Genomic DNA, 23,789 nt, shown 5'->3' with positions numbered 1-23,789 from the left:
AAACATGCTAGTTTACAACAGAAAAAGCAGGAAGGCATGTCACTATACTCCGACTCTGAGTCGGTAAACATGCTAGTTTACAACAGTAAAAGCAGGAAGACATGTCACATTACTCCGACTCTAAGTCAGTAAACATGCTAGTTTACAACAGTAAAAGCAGGAAGACATGTCACTATACTCCGACTCTGAGTCGGTAAACATGCTAGTTTACAACAGTAAAAGCAGGAAGATATGTCATCCTACTCCGACTCCGTGTCAATCATTATATATATGTTCATTCTCCTATATTGCTGTGCTTAGTGGAGAAGCAGCAATTACCAAATAAAAACCAATCACTACCTCTTAACCACCAATGTGATTGTAATTCGGAATAAATATACGTTCAAATGTAGTCGCTATGCAAATTCTTTAGGGGACCGTTAAAGGTCTTCCAACAATTGTCAATATGAAGAAAAGCTGTATTTCTTTTCCTTTCGGGTTTTTGTCTCATGCACATCTATTCATCCGATAATACCCATTCTTGCAAAACTAACAAGAGCTACGCCGAGCCACAACTTATGTAAAAAGGTTGAAGACATGGTTTTACATGGCTCCTAAGGTCCATTTTTTTTACAATTAAGGATTGGTCCACAATTTCAATCTTCCTGATTAGTCTAGGATGGGCTATAATTTCAATCGGTCTGTTCTATCAAGGGTTATACATTGGTTTGATGCTATTGACGAACAATATAATATTGAATACTTTTTGTTTTGTGTATTTTTAAATAGTTTTATGATAAATTATCACAAAATAAATTCACATGAATTGACAGTAGCACATGTCACATGACTTTCGTGTTTAATGAAAGACAACATAAGAAATATTATAAAGTGAATGGCAAAATTATACAAAAATTATGTCCCTGAATAGTCAACGAAAAATATTTGTTTTGTTAATTTGTTCAACGTAACAAGCAAAGTGTACGAGAGTATTATAGAACTGCCTGTACTCAGATACATGTACCTGACACTGGCTTTTTAATTATATAAATAAATAAATTGAAGTTTCTAACTCTATACACGGACATATAGCACCAAAAATTGAATATAATGCTTTCTAAGCAACTTTAAGACAACGTCATACAAAGCAACAGTTAGGAGAAATATGCTTATCAATATCAACGAGAAGTCAGAAACTGATATGGAATGTACAAAAGTTTATATAGCATCTCGAAGTTGATTATAAACGGAGACATGTGGATAGTGTCTGTTCGTCCCATGCTAATGACATCTATTCAAATTAGTAAATATTATTTTGTTCCGACTCATTTTGACATTGAATTTTGTCGGAAAAGTTTTCAAAAGCGTTAAAAACAATACATGTGTCAAAAGAGGTAAACTTTTTTTTTAACAAGAAATGACACAAGCAAATACAAGTTAAACAAAGATAATGATGTATTGCATTTGGTCCCAGTTAGATAGAGAACACAGTTGATAGACATCAGAAATAGATGCTGTGTCAAATATTGGTTAATTATTTTCCCCTGTTAATCAGTGGACAGTTCAGATCTTTATAAACCCTTACAGGGAAGTCATGTATATGATCAAATGCTGTTTATAAATATATTTACAATCATTTGTTAAGTGTATCAATGTTTCTTAGTAATTCACATCGTGCACATGTTTATGCATGAAACGAATGCACAATTTCATTATACTGAATTCAGACTTTCATTCAAAAAAATCATCCACAAGAATGACCTAACCAATTGTCTATAGAAGTATTAATACTTCTGTTCAGGTATTTAACCCTTCATCTTGGTATTCCTGTATTTCAGTCATTTTATTGCACTGGTTTCTTTAAATATTACAATATCCAAAAAAGGAATTGTCCATAATGTCCCGGATGATAAATGAGTAAACAATTTACAAAAACAATGAGATATCATGAAGATGATATTGAGACTGTTGGAGTAACATACTAAGGCTAGTTTGATCACAGATAATAGAATAGAGACGCTGTCAATGTACTCGTGTCAAATAAATAACAAATACTGTAAATGGTTCCTCTGGAATATCAACTCATGCGCAACCACGGCTTCCTCTTTCTGCAATGGCGGCATATTATTTGGCCGCTGAGGACGTAGTTTTGCACCGTTCTGTGTTTTGAGACAAGAATTTGAAAAACCTATAAAAATTGTATATAGCTTCACCCAGTATCACTTGTAATCTCTGGATTTGGTTTTCTCATTTTTCGTAATTTGTCCCAACAATTGTATTTTCTAAATCGCCTTATATCCTTTATAGAAGACCTGAAATAGTTTCTCCACACTTTCCGACAGAATTTAAACCGTAACTTTGGTTTTTTTGGAGGATTAATTTGAGTTGCACAAGAAGTGTTTGTTGGCATTTCTTTAATCGCTCTGTTTATACTCAACATTGGTTTGTGTTTGTCTCTCCTTTGTGTGTGTCTTTGAACAACGAACACTGTTCCATTCTCCATAAATCCTAATTGAAAACGCACTGTTTTATGGTTTCTCATTCTCCCTTTTCTTACTCTTTTATATGTACTAGAATAATATAGATGTTTGAAATAATGATATTTCCCGCCGTTTGTTTCAAACTGCGGTTTCTGTACAAAAGCGCAATCTGTTTCGTCATATTCCTTAGACTGAAAAATAAATAGGAATCACTTAAAATTAATGCTGGTCGTATCCCCACCCGTTTTCAACGTGAAGTCTGTATATTACATCAATAAATATTTAGGTTTTTTTCTGGTATATTCTGGCCTTAATAATGCAGAAAATAAGTGTCCGTGTAAATTTTCGTAATACTAATATAAATATACATTCTACATGTTCAATAGAATCTACAATGCCATAATGTTTCTTAATTATTCACAATTTTTATTGAGTGCAATTATCAATCACAAAAACACTCTAATAGAATACGTTCAGACCAACTTCATCGTCTTAGAATACGTACAGACCGACTTCGTCGTCTTATAGAATACGTTCAGACCAACTTCATCGTCTTATAGAATACGTACAGACCAACTTCATCGTCATATAGAATGCGTACAGACCAACTTCGTCGTCTTATAGAAAACGTACAGACCAACTTCGTTGTCTTATAGAATACGTACATACCAACTTCGTCGTCTTAGAGAATACGTACAGACCAACTTCGTCGTCTTATAGAATACGTACAGACCAACTTCGTCGTCTTATAGAAAACGTACAAACAAGCTTCATCAGTCTGCTTTTCCTCCTAACCGTCAGTGGTATATCATAAGAAATCGTTCCCCCTTTATATGTATGCCATTACTTAACAAATTAATAATAATAATAATAGTAATACTAATAATAATAATAAAAGTATAATAATAATCTTACCGCATAAACCTCTCCAGTTCTCCTCACACACAAGTATTTTCCAGCTTCGACACCTCTTAGATACACGGCGGCATTGTCCGCCACTTCCTTTACATCTTTCATGTTACCATTAGATGTTAATTTCACGGAATGACTTCCACTTTCTAAAGCACCTGAATTTAAAAAAAAAAACGTTTTCACACTAAAGTTATAATATGAATAAGATGCATGTAGACTGTGTGTGCTGATACGTCTTAGTTGGCGAATATATCATATACATTTTTGCTTCTGTTATATTTTTGTATTCGTTTAAGCAACATTGTATATAGAATAATATTGTCTATCAATGGGCAATGGATCAATGGTATACCACATAGTGGTCTGGGGTAGCTTTTCTGTAGATGTTAATTATGTTAAAATGTCCATGTGGAATCGTATATCATTTGAAGATGGACAAAAAAAATGTGTTGTCACAGTATTTTCTACTTATCAAAATAAGAAAATAATGTAGCTCAAAATATCCACTATCTGAGTAAAGTTTTACGCCTACATGTTAAAATCTAAGGATTTCCATTAATAATTGACTGTATTAGTGATAACTAATTAATTTGAACATGTAACTCTTTGATCTGATAATGAAATCATTACACACCTAAATAGAAACATGGGGTCAATCCTTTTATCCCGAATTCATTAATTCGTGTAAGAAATTGAGGAATAAAGAAAACTTAATGGGAATATTTTATCGTCTAGATAAAGATTAAATACTTTAGTGTTAAATGTTTTGTTCATACAATGACTCTAATCCAATCCTATGGTTTTGACTTTATTTAGCAATATAGCTAGAAAGTATACTTGATTAAATAGGATTAAGACAGGATTTAAACAGAATAAATCCGGTCTGCGATGAAAACTAAAAGCTTGGTCGAAGGGAAAGATATCAACTACTCTTGTCAAACATGGTATTCTTCATTGATTGGTATAAAAATAAGATGTGATATCATTGCTATTGAGACAACTTTCCACCAGAGTTCAAATGACGTAGAAGTTAGAAGCTACAGGTCACCATACAACCTGATTTATGTAAAAACAGTAAACATATATGATATACAGCAACAAACGATAACCACTGAATTACAGGCTCCAGCAACAAACGATAACCACTGAATTACAGGCTCCAGCAACAAACGAAAACCACTGAATTACAGGCTCCAGCAACAAACGACAACCAATGAATTACAGGCTCCAGCAACAAACGACAACCAATGAATTACAGGCTCCAGCAACAAACGACAACCACTGAATTACAGGCTCCAGCAACAAACGACAACCACTGAATTACAGGCTCCAGCAACAAACGACAACCACTGAATTACAGGCTCCAGCAACAAACGACAACCACTGAATTACATGCTCCAGCAACAAACGATAACCACTGAATTACAGGCTCCAGCAACAAACGACAACCAATGAATTACAGGCTCCTGCTTTGTAAAAAGCAAATACATATTGCGGCAGGGCTACATATGTTTCCGAGCTCAATCCTCCCTTTAGTTTAACCTGGGACAGTGATGTAACAACACAACATAAGAATAAGCTATAAAAACTATAAAAATCAGTTGAATAGGGCTTGACTCGTCACATCGACACAAAGCACACACACAAAAAAACTCAACTATAAAAAAGACTAGACACAAAGTATCTATCTGAGAGTAGTAGCATTTGCTGAAAGCTAGTTCAAAGCCAATATCAACTAATAACAAATAATGTATCCTAGACGAAAATATCAATCAGTATACATGTACATCCAATGGATTTAGATTTTTTTGTTTTTTACTTTTGAGCATATATCGATGATTTTGCGTTGAACAATAACTTTCAGATGGGATTTTGCATGGACTTATTTATGAATTATCTAAACAAATTAAATTTGTTTATATTATGTTCACTCTCAAAAAGTATTGAGTATGACATATTTACCAAAGAGAAGACTTTTATTTTGGTCAACATTATAAAGCGATAGATATTGAATGAAGATAATCCTATCAAGACCGTGAAATTCGGATCTACTTACACAAATTCTTAAATAAAGTTTCTCACTTAATGCGTGAAAGCTAATCTGATGGGATAATCTTTCGTGAATAAGCACCTCAATGATTTTGTTTGTTTCTGGAAATGGCAGATAACAGATAATTTAAAACAGATCAGTCCTTGGAAGTATTGGTTTAAACATTTTAACTGGTCTATTAATAAATTCAATTGAATTCTTTTGTTAATTTAAATGTTGTCAATGAGAGGTTCAAATTTCGTCTGGTTAGTATCAAATGAAGAAAAACAAGATAAAACGCAAATTTCTTTCCAAATTCAATTATTTGAAACAATGTAAACTAGGCAAATTTAAACTTGCAAAGTTTGTATCTTTAACATGTTTGTATAGCAATGCGTTAATAGTACATTCATTCTTTTATTATAAAGCTACAAGACATGTTCTGCCGGCATGAAAGAATTAAAAGACAATTGAGTTTGTGTATTCGTGTAACAGTACTATAAGATCCTGGAATAGTTTAATTACAAGCCACCTGCAATAAATTTTTATCATAAACAAGATATGGTGAGATATTATATTACATATGTTTATCATATATTGACATTATTGACAATGCTTCATTATAGACGAGTACACTATCCGAGGTTTTCGACAAGGGTCAAGTATTTACTACGATCATTAGATAATTGATATAACATGTGCTCTCTGCCTTATATTATGTCTATGGAAGTAAACTCTTTAACCCCGTGCACGTTTTACATTATGAGTTACCTGTGAACTTATCATTTACTGACTTTTATAAAACACGAATTCTGAAAAGTGAATTTAAAAGTGGTCACCCGATGGTTGACCAAACCACGACCAACTAGATGACCTATGGTTACGTTATAGAATCCCTCAAAACAATTGATATTAAAATTTACACACAGTTTACAATCTAAGTTGAGTTATGAATTGTTTCTGAAATTTCTAGCATAGGTGATTTGTCAAAATTCTTGACTTAAAAAAATGAAATTTATTGGCATGCAGTAAAGTAAAAATTGACATAGATTGATTTCACAACTACTTGTATAGAATATTTTATTTTTTACCGCGAAAAGGTGTGTTCGACTTCAATGACAAGAAGACATCAGACTTAATTGAATTAGTTTCAACACATACTGTGCATACTTTGTATTGCAGTGTAAAATAACGATGTATTTAACGAGAACCCCCCAGGAATGTATGGTTAAATAAACAAGAGATGATTAAAGCTTAATGACATTACCAGTTACCTGATAGCGATTAACAGCAGACAGCGTTAATTTGTAAACTAATTAACAAATTACGATAATCTTTTCACAAGACGTATTTTTATTTTTCTTAAATTATTATAAAAACATTCGTCTCGTGTTCAGATTTATAGAACAAGTTTCGTCGAATCATCTCAAAAATTTTAATTGGATTATAATCGGATATTAAGGGAAGTTATTCTGGAGTTGTCGCCTGCTAACGTACAAATTAGAATTTAAAATTAACTTAACCGAAACATTAATTAATTAATGATGGATCCTTAATTGAATTGGCTCCAAACGACTTCGAGTTCTGCCCTTCACTACATATGAGTGAAACGTAAAGCTTTTTTTATATGAAAAAGATCATATTGCATCAAATCTTTTTCAGACTCTATGAGATAAAAAGAGAACATTAGGTAAAACTCAATTCCTAAACAAAGCGAAGAAAGTATAAAGAAATAATAAACTTACCGTATATAGTTGGACAAGTGTTAGCTTTCACTATTCCATTTTCTAAAATTTCTAACCACATATTGTTATTTGCATGTAAAAATAAGTATGTTTGTTCTTTTGTGTCTTTATCTCCTGGAACTAAAACGTCAGACATATTTCTACTTGAATGAAAAGAAAAATCGTTTGGTAAATTAAAAGGTCCACTGTTTATAGGAGCACTATTTGACATGGTGAATATTCCAGAAAATACAACACTAAATATGATTATTGGTAAGATATGTTTCAAGTTTGCCTTATATGCTACTCCGAGTTTTAGAAAGACATGCGAGTTCATTGCTTAAGGAACCCAACACGTAATGACTGTGCATATGGACATATGTGTCGGATGCAAACATTTATAATCCTATGGTAATACACAATTATCCAATTTTTATTTTTATTTTCACTTTCTAGGATCGGAATCTGATAAATATATTCCATCAAGAATTTAGGTAAGCATCACATCCCACACGTGAACATAGTAGTAACTTGTCACAACATTATCATTTCAAATGCGACTAAATCCACTGATTGGTCAGTTTCTCTGCAAAATAAAAAAACATAAATTTGATATTTATATATATTAAATTATGAATCAGAGAGGGACGAGTAGGCTTTCAGCTCACATAACATTATCTATTGATTGGCGCATCCCACTTCCGTCCAATAATACATAATCTAACGGTTTCCGACGAACAACCTAACGATATATATTGTTGTAAATTTTTGCTTAAAAACAGAAGGTTCACGGGTCAAGTAGCACTTCATAGCTTTACTAGATTTAAAAAAAATTTGAAGTCAAACATTTGAATTTAGGCAGAAACACTATATGGTATCATATAGAATATCATAAAATACCAACTATAAAGGAAAACTGGAAACGCGATTCAACACAAGCATTCCAGTAGATTAATGATAATAATTATTATAATTGTTTTAAAAGTTGTCGAAGCTATGATCAATCCATATAAACAATAAAACATTTTCCTGAAAGCATACACGTACAACGATAAAATGGAAAGATTTATTAAAAACACATAACATAGCCATAAATTGTTTCATTAGTAGTCATACACATATTCCTCGAGGAACACAATGATCATTTTAAGGTCAAATTCATATAGATCATAAATATACCTTGTCGGAATACAGATCGAATACGGGAAATTTCAATAAATTCCTAACACAGATTCCCTGTGATGCATTTTGACAATGTTACAATTACAAACTTTTTTAATAATAATAATAAAAAAAAACACGGAGAAGAAGATATTAGATAAGATATAATTCGTTTCAAATAGAGGACACATTATGGGCAAAATCAGTACAATGATTAGAAAATTAAACATTTATAACATAGATAATACAATAGCTCAAATATGGAATATAACACGACTTAACAATACAACCACGATATATTTCAACAGGTTATAACCATACACTAGTTCAGGAAAATGTGATCGTGTAAATTCTGAAGTGTTGCAGAAATGAAATCATTTATCTTGAACGAATTTCCACGTTAAAATATTTGTTCAAATCAGTCAGGTGATAACTGTAGGTAAAAATTTTACATACACTGCACAACTTTTAACTTCAGGTCCTAGATATAAAGTACCTTGATAAAACCTAGAAATTTTTATATTGCTAGAAAACGCCTACCTTCATTACAAGTTTCATTTTATAAAACATGCATAATATCAATTTTGCAATAAAGAGCAGCAAGGTCTCTAACAATAACATATCGACTTAGCGCAAAATTAGTATTGAGACCTAACCGGCCAGGAATGAATGAAATATTTATAAGACTGAAAAGAAAACGTTAAATGGGAAATTAAACTATTGTAACTAATTATATAAAACAAATACCTTGTCCTCAATAAATGATTAACTCCGTCCAAATGAAATATTTAAAAATCACATTTAAAATTCCAAGTTTTACAGTTCACTTTTGAAAAAAACTATTAAACCGTTTTTGTCTTGTCTACACTATACGATCAGCTGGTAGGTCTGACAGTGAACAGGTATGGCGCATGCGCCCAAGAGGTTTTCTAAATTGCAATATGGCGGCTCTTAGATCGCCCTCACAACTAATGCAGAGTTGTAAAGCGCACAAAACACTTTTGAGAAACTTTTCAAGGTTTAGGGGAAAACGTAGTACCCCATTATCGTTTGTGGCAACAGGTTTTACAACTGCAGCATTTGTTTCTTTTTACCAGTGGCATAAAAAGTACAAAACAAGAGGTGTCATACCCATTTTACTGGCGAAAGAGGTAAGAAAATTTGTGTGACTTCCACTATATTTAAGAGTAGAAACAACCAATGTTACTTCTAAAGTGGAAACATATTCAATAGACGTAAACGTTTATCATTAATGAAGGATTTACGTCCTTAATATATTAGAATATTCTGAAGGAAGCTATAAAAAGATCTTGTGCCCTCATATATTTCTCATTGGATAAAAGTTCAACTAAAAGAAGTTTGTCTGAACTTGTCAACTTACATATTTCACAATTCCAGGAAATAACCTTAGTTTGGAATTATTAATTTAAAGATACAGTAATCAGGTGAACGATCGAGTGAATTATCAGGAAATATGAGTTTCTTGAACTATTTTATAAACCTTTTGGTAAAGCAGAATACATGCAAAGGGAAGTAACTCTTATTGTTTTGATGGTACATATTTTATAGTCAGAAATGCAAAAAAATGTAGCTGATCAAGCTAAACTCCCAAGAGATGGACAATTTTAAAAGCTGTATTTCTTTAATGTATCTGAATGTTAATTGATGTCATTGATATGATATGAAGCATGCATTATTATGCAGTATTCACGATGGTTTTGACCTTTTTAATTCATGTAGAATTTGATAAAAATGTATAGAATGTAAATAAAAAGCATCAAACCCAATTAGACACAGAGAAAATTTCTCTGGGCAGAAATGGTGAGTTTTACCTACTGTCCTATTACATCAAAACTGCCAGACGACCATTATTGGAGTTGATGTCCTTAATTGACCAATTTTTTCCAAGTTTTGCATACATGTATTATCTTAAAAACTTTAATATGATTTGTAGAAAAAGAGTAATTTGCATTTTAAGATAGAAAAAATGATCAGCAAGAGGAAATCTACAAGTCCGTCAACAAGCCTGAAATCATTAGTTGACTCTTTATAGGAGTCATTTAATAGTGCCCTTAAATAACGTTTTTCATTATTTTGTTTGCATTTTTGCCTATCTTGAAAACATAAAAAGATAGATAGGAATTTTAAAAAAACATATATGATCAACATATATATATATGAAATTGTGAGTTGAGTTCTTATAGCATGTTTGGGAGTGCAAAAACTATAGAAGCTGAAAAGAAGCAGAAATTATTAGTCCACTTCTTCTAGGAGTTATAATTGCCCTTGAAAGATGATTTTTACCTAATTTTATGTTTTTTTCAAGAACTATAATTAATAGAGAGCAACTGTACAATGAAAAAATGAACAGCAATACATCAAAAACTCTATTTTAGTCATTCATGTTGGCTAATGTTGAAGATGCACATAGATCCAGGTGAGCAACACCAACTCTTCATCTAGAGCCTCTTGTAATCATTAAAAAAATTCATAAAAATAACATAATTATTAAACAGTTCTCATCACTGTTCTGTGAAGGGAATACATATTCATGACATGTAATATCTAATTTTGGACTATAAAAATGTAGAATATGCACACAAAATGACATTGAATATGAAGGGAACACACATTTTTAATCAAGTTCAGAACAGAAGTTTGTCATCTACCCATTCCCTTTTACAGTGTATATGAATATATAACCAGGTGATTATTTACATGTAACACCACATTGAGAGTTAGCAATAGTTCTTGTAAACATGTATCTGTACATGTAACACCACATTGAGAGTTAGCAATAGTTCTTGTAAACATGTATCTGTTTTTGAGATAAAAAGAAGACTTTGATTGGTTCACTGACAGAAGTCAATCTGCATTATATAGAAGATGTTTTATTGCCATTTATTCCTATGCATACATCTATATATATATATATACATTTTTGTACATAACATCATGAACATGTTCACATTGTAACCACAATAAAATGTTTACCCGTTTCTAAATCATTATTTAAAACAAAATCTGAACAATGCATCTCTGATCAACTTATATTCTGAGAAAGTGCATGTATTGTTGTATATCAGATTTGGAGACTTGAGGAGTTGTCATTGGTGTAATGTAACAACATTTTGATCATCATAATCATAGTAATATATGGTGACATACCACACATACCCGCAGTCTTTACTTTTCTTTGGCTGTCAATGTTTCCTATGTACAGTATAAAGCTTTATTGAGAGAAATATGTCTGGTTCTTGAATAAGAATAATAATAAACTTGTATCATATTCAAAATTCTCATGAAATTTGTTGATTATGCCATGTTGTACTAAGACAACTTTAGATTTATCAATTCGCTCATCAATTGATATACACACAGATAAATGCTTTTGTCCGTTAGATTACAAAGAGACAAGGTTTTTCACAGTTGAATATTTGTCAAAAGATAAGATTATTGACTGTTTGACAAGTCATTGTAAAAAAAACCAATGTCTTATTTTCCCATGAATTTCATTGACATAATGAGGAATCTAGTTTACTCTTGTCCTTTGTACCTTGTATTTGTTTTGAACAACTACAAAATTATGTTGTCAGATTTCAGTACTTTTTTATAAGTATACTTAACTATTACAATTTTTGTGTCAACATAAAAATTAGTTTTCAGATTCACCAATTTCAATTCATATCTAAATTGTATTATATGATATAATGTATAAACATGTACTTAATGACAAAATGCATATCAGTTAAATTAAATTTCTCATTTAAATAATTATTCATTGGGACAGGTTAAGACTACTGACACATTTTGTGTTTTGGGTCATTACATTGCTTTTATTAAGATGAAATTTTGATGCATTGCATTAATCATTCAGCATTCTGTGATCCGACTAATTTTTGCAAGATATATTTTTATGCCACTTTAAAATGTTTGGTGAGTAGAAAACAACATGAATACACATTGCAGATTATCACAAAGAATTTCAAAACTTGTATATTTACTTCATATATGAATATATGGTATATAATCCAAGTTAGTAGAAACAGAAACAAATATACATACATAAACAGAAAAAGTATCTGCCAAAAAAGTTGTAAATAAGGCCAAAAAAAAAACGTATGTTTCCTGTTGCCCGACCCTAATTAAAATAGGCTCAGACCCCAAAGTTTGTTTTTATAGAATAAAAAATGATAAGAAATTGGTAATTTTCAGTGCAATCACTAAAAGCTTTTCCTTAAGCACAGCCTCGGTGGTCTCGTGGTAACGTGTTCGTCTCAAATGAGAGAGATCGTGGGTTCGAACTTTTAAGACCAAGTTGCTATAGAAGTGTTGAGGTATTATCATTGACAGGTTCAACCACTTTAAGATTCTGATTCATTGTTTCCTTTTACTTCATGTTTAAAAAGTTTTGAATTCATGTTTTAAGGATGAAGAAGCAGGTCAGAAGCCAACACCACGATCTTTGACCTACAGAGAGATGAGGTTCCTACAGTTTGCCTCTGTCCAGTACAATGGACAGATTTATATGACCCCTCAGGATTTCTTAGAATCTGTCACAGAGGAGGTTCCTAGACGTAAGTAAAATACAGAAAATAAGATCGTGCACTTATTTGTATCAAATTTAACGTAATTGTACAAAAGAATTTTTTTATAAGGGACTCTTTTTTGAAACCATGCTTTTTCTAAAAAAAGTTTTTTGACATTCATTTGACTTCTCTACAGCTAAACTTGCCTACAATACTGACAAACGACATGTAAAAAAATAACTTCCACTCCGGAAATAGGCCAGAAATTGTCACCATGCCATCCGAAAGTCCTTAAGCGTATATGTATGAAATGCATGTATTTGCCACTGGCATATATCATATTTATTCCCATGTACGATCAACACTTCATGTAATTTTTCCCATGTTTGAAGCATGCAGTTGAAATGAATGATTTTAAGATACTGCTATAAAGTCCAGGGCCCAGTCAAAAGATTCAACAAAAGGATACATGTACCTGTAAAGTCTGGGATGCAACTTAAGGGCCCAGTCAAAAGATTGAACAACAGGACAACTGTGATGTCCAAGATGCTGTAAAAAGATAGATCAGCAGCTGGATAAATGTGAACTGGAGGGCCCAGTCAACAGATAGAACAACAGCTGAATGAATATGAACTGGAGGGCCCATTCAACAGATAGAACAGCAGCTGGATGAATGTGAACTGGAGGGCTTAGTCAACAGAAGAACAACAGCTAGATAAATGTGAACTGGAGGGCCCAGTCAACAGATAGAACAGCAGCTGGATGAATGTGAACTGGAGGGCTTAGTCAACAGATAGAACAACAGCTGGATAAATGTGAACTGGAGGGCCCATTCAACAGATAGAACAGCAGCTGGATGTATGTGAACTGGAGGGCTTAGTCAACAGATAGAACAACAGCTGGATAAATGTGAACTGGAGGTCCCAGTCAACAGGTAGAACAACAACTGGATAAATGTGAACTGGAGGGCTTAGTCAACAGATAGTACGAACTCTAGGAACCAGGCAAAAAAAGATTAAAAAACTGGACCCAGTCAAATGAAGGAAGCCTCATTGTTCCTTCAGCATTTTGTAGATTTTTTAGTTCATTTTTATACGACCGCAAAAATTGAAAATTTTTTGGTCGTATATTGGTATGACGTCGTCGTCGTCGTCGTCGTCGTCGTCGTCCGGCGTCGTCTGGCGTCGTCCGAAGACACATTGGTTTTCGCACTCTAACTTTAGTTTAAGTGAATGGATCTCCATGAAATTTTACCATAAGGTTCAATACCATGAAAGGAAGGTTGGGATTGATTTTGGGGGTTATGGTACCAACAGTTAAGGAATTAGGGGCCAAAAAGGGGCCAACAATAAGCATTTTTGTAACTTCCAGACAATTACTTGTGTGTAAGTGTATGGATCTCTCTGACATTGTACCACAAGGTTCCATATCACAAAAGGAATGCTGGGATTGATTTTGGGGGTAATTGCCTCAAAATGTTAGGAATTAGGGGCCAAAAAAAGGGCAAAAAACAAGCATTTTTCTAGTTTCATGACAATAACTTGTGTGTAAGTGTTTGGATATTTCTGAAATTGTACTACAAGGTTCCATATCACAAAGGGAAAGCTGGAATTGAGTTTGGGGGTAATTGCCCGAAATGTTTAGGAATTGGGGGCCCAAAAGGGGCCAAAAATAAGCATTTTTCTAGTTTCCAGACAATAACTTGTGTTCAAGTGTATGGATCTCTCTGAAATTGTACTGCAAGGTACCATACCACAAAGGGAAGGCTGAGATTGAGTTTGGGGGTGATGAATCATAAGGGGGTTCAAAAAATTTTGGGGGGGGGGGTTTTTTTTTCTTTTTTTTTTCTTTTTTTCCTTTTTTTTTTCTTTTAAAATTTTCCATTTTAAGTTGGTTATTTCTGATTTATATTTAAAAGTAAATAATAATGATATGGAAGGAGATACACACCAAACAGGATGTGTAAATTATTATATAATAAGTATTGTGCAATAGCAAGAAATTTTCAATTGCACAGTATTGCACAATAGCAAGAAATCTTCAATTGCACAGTATTGCGCAATAGCAAGAAATCTTCAATTGCACAGTATTGCGCAATAGCAAGAAATATCCAACAGCACAATATTGCGCAATAGCAAGAAATTGTCAATTGTACAGTATTGCGCAATAGCAAGAAATAATCAATTGCACAGTATTGTGCAAAAGAAGATACTTCGTATAAATTGCTTATTTCTTGATCAATTTCAATGGGGTTTTATTCTTGAATTCTTGGGGTTCTTTAATATGCTGAATCTAACCGTGTATTAAGTTTTTGGATTTTGGGCCCCGTTTTTAAATTGGTCCAAATTGAGGTCCAAAGGGTCCAAAATTTAACTTTGTTGGATTTCATCAAAAATTGAATTATTGGGGTTCTTTGATATGCCGAATCTAACCGTGTATTTAGATTCTTAATTTTTGGTTCCGTTTTCAAATTGGTCTACATAAAGGTCCAAAGGGTCCAAAATTAAACTTTGTTTGATTTTAGCAAAAATTGAATATATGGGGTTCTTTGATATGCTGAATCTAATCATGTATTTAGATTTTTGATTATGGGCCCAGTTTTCAAGTTGGTCCAAATCGGGGTCCAAAATTAAACTTTGTTTGATTTCAACAAAAATTGAATATATGGGGTTCTTTGATATGCTGAATCTAACCATGTATTTAGATTTTTGATTATGGGCCCAGTTTTCAAGTTGGTCCAAATCGGGGTCCAAAATTAAACTTTGTTTGATTTCAACAAAAATTGAATATATGGGGTTCTTTGATATGCTGAATCTAACCATGTATTTAGATTTTTGATTGTTGGGCCCCGTTATCAACTTTGTCCACATTGAGATCAAAAGGGTCCAAAATTAAACTTTGTTTGATTTCATCAAAAATTGAATATATGGGGTTCTTTGATATGCTGAATCTAACCATGTATTTAGATTTTTGATTATGGGCCCAGTTTTCAAGTTGGTCCAAATCGGGGTCCAAAATTAAACTTTTGTTTGATTTCAACAAAAATTGAATATATGGGGTTCTTTGATATGCTGAATCCAACCATGTATTTAGATTTTTGATTATGGGCCCAGTTTTCAAGTTGGTCCAAATCGGGGTCCAAAATTAAACTTTGTTTGATTTCAACAAAAATTGAATATATGGGGTTCTGTAATATGCTGAATCTAACCGTGTATTAAGTTTTTGGATTTTGGGCCCCGTTTTTAAATTGGTCCACATTGAAGTCCAAAGGGTCCAAAATTAAACTTTGTTTGATTTCATCAAAAATTGAATTATTGGGGTTCTTTGATATGCCAAATCTAACCGTGTATTTAGATTCTTAATTTTTGGTTCCGTTTTCAAATTGGTCTACATAAAGGTCCAAAGGGTCCAAAATTAAACTTAGTTTGATTTTAACAAAAATTGAATTTTTAGGGTTCTTTGATATGCTGAATCTAAACATGTATTTAGATTTTTGATTATGGGCCCAGTTTTCAGGTTGGTCCAAATCGGGGTCCAAAATTAAACTTTGTTTGATTTCAACAAAAATTGAATATATGGGGTTCTTTGATATGCTGAATCTAACCATGTATTTAGATTTTTGATTTTTGGGCCCTGTTATCATTTTTGTCCACATTGAGATCAAAAGGGTCCAAAATTAAACTTTGTTTGATTTCATCAAAAATTGAATTCTTGGGGTTCTTTGATATGCTGAATCTAACCATGTATTTAGATTTTGGATATTGGACCATAATAGGTGAATGTCCAATTTAAAATTTTTAAGTTCTTAGACCACATTCATTCTGTGTCAGAAACCTATGCTGTGTCAAATATTTAATCACAATCCAAATTCAGAGCTGTATCAAGCTTGAATGTTGTGTCCATACTTGCCCCAACTGTTCAGGGTTCGACCTCTGCGGTCGTATCAAGCTGCGCCCTGCGGAGCATTTTATTAACTTTATTTAAATTATCGCTAATATAACTCTTGGAGCATAGTGGCATTTTTATGAAACTTATTGAAATTCATGAATCATACGTCAGGTTAAATGTACTTCAAAATCAGCCAATGAAAAAAACCTGAAATATGGGTCCCATTAATCAATGAGTTGTCCAAAATCTACAAAAGTTGATGTCCAGAATTGAAGTCTTGTGCAGAACAAAATGTATATTATATAAAAGCACAATTATGAGTGATTGATATATGGTTAGAAATAAAATAGATTTATGTCATATAGTTAGAAAGGGTTTGTTTACAAATAGGTCTTTAATAAACAAATTATATTGTGAAAGATTTGTGTAATGTTTTTAATGTTGATAAATAACTACTGGTAGTTTTTATGGTGTTTGATTTGTCATGGAGGCAAGTTGAATATATGGTAATCATAACTGTAGCTATGCCTTTGGGCAGGAATCCATAAAATATTATTGTCAATTAATTAAAGAAAGCTTAACCTTATTTTGATATACGGCTGTTGCTAAAAAAAAAGATGTTTAAATTTCATTGATGAAACCAATATGATTTAAATTTGAATTTTATCTTGAAAAAAAAACTTAAGATATTATGATTTATCTTATTTTTTATAGTGGTATTTTTAGGAGGTTGTTTTTTTAAATGATAAACACTATTTATTGGTGAAGCAATTATGGTAAATCTTCTTCTTGTCAATACATGTTTACGTGCCTGTCGCATGTCAAAAACCAGTGTTCTTATTATGGATTATTATTTTGCAGATGATGTTAACACTATCAAGAACCTTCTCAGTGGTTCCCTCATGTCATACAAAAATGTTGGGTTTTTTTGTTGATGCCAGATCTTTTGTAGTATCTAAATTTATCAATACTACTTTTTTCAAGAAGATGGCATTTTTGAGACATTGTATAGACACATATCTATTGTTGAAAATACTGTATGTTTTTGGCTATTTGTTTGGTTGCTGTCTCATGAAGTATACCCAACATCGACCTTTCTATTACAGATTGAAGTTTTGAATTTAAATCTTTCAAACACCTTTTGCTCTGCCACTAACTTGAGGGGGAGAATGAGTATGAAAACTTAAAAAGGGCCAGTAACATATAAATGTACCATTCCCTAGTCAGGTACCTTGGGAGATTTTCTAGTTGTATTATGTTGCTGGATTGCAGTGTTTCATACTGCAGGTATTTACAGTAATGGTACATACCGGTAAATGTTTCATGTTATATAAAATTTGGAGATTTTATATCATTGTCTATGAGACAACAATCCAACTGTACTGTAGGTCACAGTAAATAGCTTTAACAATGAGCAAAACTTATACCTCATCAATAGCAACCAATGTAAGCCCTAATATGACATCATTTAAAACAAAAAATCAACAGTCTGATTTATGTACAAAACAACAAACAAAAAACAAAAATGATGTACAGCACCAAACGACAACCACTAATATCAGTTAATTAATGTTGTAGGTCTTACTTATAAAGGTTGATACACAGGGTCTATCTCTGTGTATCAACCTTTATAAGTAAGCATCCATTTAAAACTGATGCAAGTCCTTAGGTTTTGACCTCTTTGTTAGTATAATATATTCCGAATGGTTTTACCAGTTTAGAACATTAGTTAAGTATTGACAACTTTTATTGATTGATAAGAATTTTTATAACACTTATTACATTTTAGAACTTATATGCGAATTTTGAAATAAATATGAACAGCTCCTTATAGTTTTATATATATGGAGAATTAAAGTTACAAAAATAGCATGAATACACAAGACCATTATCAACAGGATAATTAGATGTTTTGGAATTATATCCTTGTGGCCTCTTTTCTTTGATGAGACTTTTTAAGTTGATCAAATTAACAGATTTATTCTCTATCACTTTGTCCTTGATTCAGAATTTATTAGTTCTTTTTTATGAATGAATTTACTTGACTTGTTATTTAAAGAAGAAAAGATTTAATTTTTCATCAGATAGGAATTTTAAGTTTTTTTTTTAATTATATGGTAGATTTAAATCTATTAGTAAGTAAATCGTATTGGTTTGGAATGATTTGAATGAGAATGTTATGTGAGTGGTTTTGAAACTTTGATTTCAACAGTTCATGTCAGATTTTAGTAGATAATACCTATTACTATATAAAAAACATGTAAACAACTGAGTCAGAACATAAAGACACAATGTTCTTGTAGGGTAGTGAGGTACATCTTACGTATTAAATAACATCACAGGACCAAGAATTGGCAATGAACTCATGTGCAGTCCCTACATTTATGTCCTTTCAATCATTATATATCTCCAACATGCTAATGATTTGTAGCTTACTTAAAACATCATCACCCAATTTGTAGGATATATGGTATATGATTGATGTTAGTTAACTAAACATCCAGTGGCAAATATTTCAGGTGTATTTCACATGACAACCAATTAGTGTTAGGTAATCAGTAAAAACCCATGATACATTATCAAATATAATTGGAAATGTAAAAAGTAATCAATAGAGATTATTATACGACCACAAAAAAATTTTGTGATCGTATATTGGTATGACGTTGGTGTCGTCGTCATCGTCGTCCAAAGACACATTGGTTTTCACACTCTAACTTTAGTTTAAGTGAATGGATCTCTATGAAATTTTACCATAAGGTTCAATACTACAAAAGGAAGGTTGGGATTGATTTTGGGGGTTATGGTACCAACAGTTAAGGAATTAGGGGCCAAAAAGGGGCCAAAAATAAGCATTTTTTTAACTTCCAGACATAACTTGTGTGTTAGTGTATGGATCTCTCTGACATTGTACCACAAGGTTCCATATCACAAAGGGAATGCTGGGATTGATTTTGGGGGTAATTGCCTCCAAATTTTAGGAATTAGGGGCCAAAAAAGGGGCAAAAAACAAGCACTTTTCTAGTTTCATGACAATAACTTGTGTGTAAGTGTATGGATCTTTTTGAAATTGTACTACAAGGTTCCATATCACAAAGGGAAAGCTGGAATTGAGTTTGGGGGTAATTGCCCAAAACGTTTAGGAATAAGGGACCAAAAAGGGGCCAAAAATAAGCATTTTTCTAGTTTCCAGACAATTACTTGTGTTCATGTGTATGGATCTCTCTGAAATTGTACTGCAAGGTAATATACCACAAAGGGAAGGCTGGGATTGATTTTGGGGGTAATTGCCTCCAAATTTTAGGAATTAGGGGCCAAAAAGGGGGAAAAAAACAAGCATTTTTCTAGTTTCAGGACAATAACTTGTGTGTAAGTGTATGGATCTTTATGAAATTGTACTACAAGGTTCTATATCACAAAGGGAAAGCTAGGTTTGAGTTTGGGGGTAATTGCCCTAAACATTTAGGAATTTGGGGCCAAAAAGGGGTAAAAAAACAAGCATATTTCTAGTTTCCAGACAATAACTTGTGTTCAAGTGTATGGATCTGTCTGAAATTGTACTGCAAGGTACCATACCACAAAGGGAAGGCTGGGATTGAGTTTGGGGTGATGAATCATAAGGGGGTTCAAAAAATTTGGGGGGGGGGATTTTTTTTCCCTTTTTCTTTAAAATTTTCCATTTTAAATTGGTTATTTCTGATTTATATATAAAAGCAAATAATAATTAAAAACCAATTCTTCAGAGAACAATTGAAGGTCTTTCCACCTCGATAATAAGAATGAAAAAAACGGTGTTGGAAAATGTCACTCCTGGTTCATGTAAATTGTTACTTCAAACTGATATAACAAAAAAAAGAATCATAGGTACATTTTCACAGGATAAGTCTGAAATAGAATACTTCCGGTTAAAATACGGTCATTTCCAGTTGACCTGATAAATAATGATGAGTTTACAACCAAATGCAGAAGACTTAATTGTTTTATAATGAAACAGTAAGAATTTTTAGCAAAGGTCAAAATCTAGAACGTCAAATTGACCTTTGACCTTGACCTCAATTTCAAGGTCATAGGTCAGTGATCTCAAATCGAAAGAACACAGGTCAATCACTTGTATGGTTGTGAGTTAATACTGATTTCAGATACATAAGGGGAGAAAACTCCTATAAGGGTTGACCAAAACATTTCAACTAAAATGGGTTGAAGTTGCGCCCTATCGTAAACAGTTATTTGGCAAACACATGATATCATTAACTGTTACGGTTTCTTTTGAATAAAGATAACAAGCAAAATTCAAAATTTAGAACATGACCTTGACCTTTGACCTTGACCTCAATTTCCTCCAAATGGACCAAGGACTTCGTATCAAAAGACTTTAGGCCTCTACGACTTATTATGTATGAATTTATCTAACATATCACCTATCTTAAATTTTCAAAGGGAAATAACTCCCATAAGATGTCATCCGATCACAGCAGTTAAACTTAATGAAACCAATCTTAAGAGTAGACGAACAATTTGGTGAAAACAGTTTGTTGAAATCTTTTACGGTTTCAGAGATATAAAGATAACAAGAAAAAGGGGACGAAGGGAGATAACTCCTATAAGAATAAGTGTTCGGCTACACAGGGTGAGTTTTTAAATCTCCATTACTGTACAACATCATTGGCCAAAAATCATTTCAATATGTTGTAAAACAAAAAAGCATCTCAGAATAAATCAGAAGAAAAACAAAAGGTCTTTCCACGAAAAGTGGAAAGACCTAATGATATGGTTTGAATAGGTAAATTAAAAATTTTTTAAGTTCTTAGACCATATTCATTCTGTGTCAGAAACCTATGCTGTGTCAAATATTTAATCACAATCCAAATTCAGTGCTGTATCAAGCTTGAATGTTGTGTCCATACTTGCCCTAACTGTTCAGGGTTCGACCTCTGCGGTCGTATCAAGCTGCGCCCAGCGGAGCATTTTATATAGTTTTATTGTCGAGTCTGCAACTTTTGTCGCAGAAAGCTTGACATAGGGATAGTGATGCGGCGGCGGCGTTAGCTTTCTTAAAAGCTTTATATTTTAGAAGCTAGAAGACCTGGATGCTTCATACTTTGTATATAGATGCCTTATGTTACGAAGTTTCCGTCTGTCATATGTCCATTGTCCTTGACCTCATTTTCATGGTTCAGTGACTACTTGAAAAAAAGTCAACATTTTTTGTAATGTTAATTTCTTCTTATTATGAGTAATAGGATAACTATATTTAGTATGTGCCTACCTTGCAAGGTCCTCATGCCCGTCAGACAATTTTCATTTGACCTCGACCTCATTTCATGGATCAGTGAAAAAGGTTAAGTTTTCGTGGTCAAGTCCATATATCAGATACTATAAGCAGTAGCTAGGTCTACTATATTTGGTATATGGAATGATTGTAAGGTGTACATGTCCAACTGGTAGGTGTCATCTGACCTTGACCTCATTTTCATGGTTCAGTGGTCAAAGTCAAGTTTTTGAGTTTTGGTCTTTTTTTCTAATACTATATGCAATAGGTCAGCTATAAATGGTGTATGGAAATATTTTATGATGTACATGTCAGTCTCACAGGTTTTATTTGACCTTGACCTCATTTTCACGGTTCATTTCTCAGTGTTAAGTTTTTGTGTTTTTGTCTGTTTTTCTTCAACTATAAGCAATAGGTCAACTATATTTGATGTATGGAAGGATTGTAAGGTGTATATGTCTGTCTGGCAGGTATCATCTGACCTTGACCTCATTTTCATGGTTCATTGGTCAATGTTAAGTTTTCATGGTTAAGTTTGTTTCTTAGATACCATAAGCAATAGGTCAACTATATTTAATGCCTAAATTGATTGTAAGGTGTACATGTCTGTTTGGCATGGTTCATCTGACCTTGACCTCATTTTCATGGTTCATTGGTCAATGTTAAGTTTTCTTGTTTAAGACTGTTTCTTAGAAACAATAAGCAATAGGTCAACTATGTTTGGTTTATTGAATGATTGTAAAGTGTACATGTATTTCTCGTTTGGTTTATCTGACCTTGACCTCATTTTCTTGGATCATGTTAAGTTTATGTGTTACTAGAAGTAAAGCTTTGTATTTAGGACTATCAACATAAAATCAATTGTTAGTAAAGAAGGCGTTTCAGCATGTGTACTCTTGTTTTGATATAAATTTGTCATATATTTTTAAATACAATTCATCTCCATTATAAAATTCAGACATAGACAGAATATTTATAAAGCATTTAGGTATTTAAAAGTGAGTTTTTCAGATATTATGATATAAAGATACATGGAATTGCAGTACTTTTTTAAAGGCAGTGCCTTAATTTAAGCCTTTAATGGTATCAGGCAATAGCCATTTTGTTTCTACGTGGGGGGCGGGGGTTAAATATTTCACCATTGAAATCCTGAAAAGTGGAATTCTTTCTCCTTCTATTTGTGATATTCTGTGTTTTTTTTATTGTAATTCATTGACATTGTGAAGTAAAGAACCGAATGGTGTTTTTTGTAAGTTTTTTCAAAATTTACGATAGAGTTGCATTTGGTATGATGAGCAGTCAACCGATTGACATACTGATATTACTTAAAAATCCGTGTGAAAGAGTTCGGGTTTATTTGATTTTCGATGGTATTTTAATCTTTAGTTGCTTTTAAGATTGTTTCAGTCATTGATAAACAACGAAAAGAGTCAACTGATCTATGCTTTATTGCCACATGTCAATAATAACTCGGTTTTCTCTGGAATCCGATTATTTTTTCTTTTTCTCATCAGAACATTTGGTATGTTGAATATTGCCGAAATCTGTCTAAACTACAGTGTGTGAAACCTCCGCTCGCCAAGAAAAGCTTGTTTACTAATTGTGGCATCTGTGTATAAGCTTGAACAAGTTATATATAAACCAAAGTAGTCCTAAAATCAAAGAGAAATCAACCCCCTGAATATAAATGTACTCTTTTCATTTCTGAACTCCTAAAGCCAGGGTTAAGAGAAAATTCCTGAATTCCTGAAGCCAGGGTTAAGAGAAAAATCCTGAATTCCTGAAGCCAGGGTTAAGAGAAAAATCCTGAATTCCTGA

At 32.6% G+C, this 23,789-nt stretch overlaps 2 protein-coding genes across 9 annotated transcripts in view; one reads left to right on the top strand and one right to left on the bottom strand.

Moving 5' to 3' along the window:
• Nucleotides 1-821: 821 nt before the first annotated feature.
• Nucleotides 822-23,789, bottom strand: part of LOC127726347 (uncharacterized) — a 70,223-nt gene continuing 47,255 nt past the window's right edge. For 2 of the 3 annotated variants that reach the window (XM_052233711.1, XM_052233710.1), the window contains exons 3-5: nt 7,146-7,710; nt 3,375-3,526; nt 822-2,650 (exon numbers count right to left, since the gene is read on the bottom strand). In XM_052233711.1, the coding sequence (XP_052089671.1) occupies nt 2,189-2,650; nt 3,375-3,526; nt 7,146-7,461 (930 nt within the window). In that variant the 5' untranslated portion in view covers nt 7,462-7,710 and the 3' untranslated portion in view covers nt 822-2,188. Of the gene's footprint in view, nt 2,651-3,374; nt 3,527-7,145; nt 7,711-9,032; nt 9,169-23,789 lie in introns of those variants that run through there. The other variant, XM_052233709.1, reaches the window with a different exon arrangement.
• The window catches only part of LOC127726340 (calcium uptake protein 3, mitochondrial-like), a 91,584-nt gene continuing 76,985 nt past the window's right edge, over nt 9,191-23,789 (top strand). For 3 of the 6 annotated variants that reach the window (XM_052233697.1, XM_052233694.1, XM_052233698.1), the window contains exons 1-2: nt 9,192-9,436; nt 12,715-12,862. In XM_052233697.1, the coding sequence (XP_052089657.1) occupies nt 9,197-9,436; nt 12,715-12,862 (388 nt within the window). In that variant the 5' untranslated portion in view covers nt 9,192-9,196. Of the gene's footprint in view, nt 9,437-12,714; nt 12,863-23,789 lie in introns of all 6 variants that reach the window. The other 3 variants (XM_052233699.1, XM_052233696.1, XM_052233695.1) reach the window with 2 other exon arrangements.

This window comes from Mytilus californianus, unplaced genomic scaffold, assembly GCF_021869535.1.
Source record: "Mytilus californianus isolate M0D057914Y unplaced genomic scaffold, xbMytCali1.0.p SCAF_17, whole genome shotgun sequence".
NCBI lineage: Eukaryota > Metazoa > Mollusca > Bivalvia > Mytilida > Mytilidae > Mytilus > Mytilus californianus.
The sequence above is the reverse complement of the archived record's forward strand: the minus strand, read 5'-3'. Positions and strand labels throughout refer to the sequence as shown.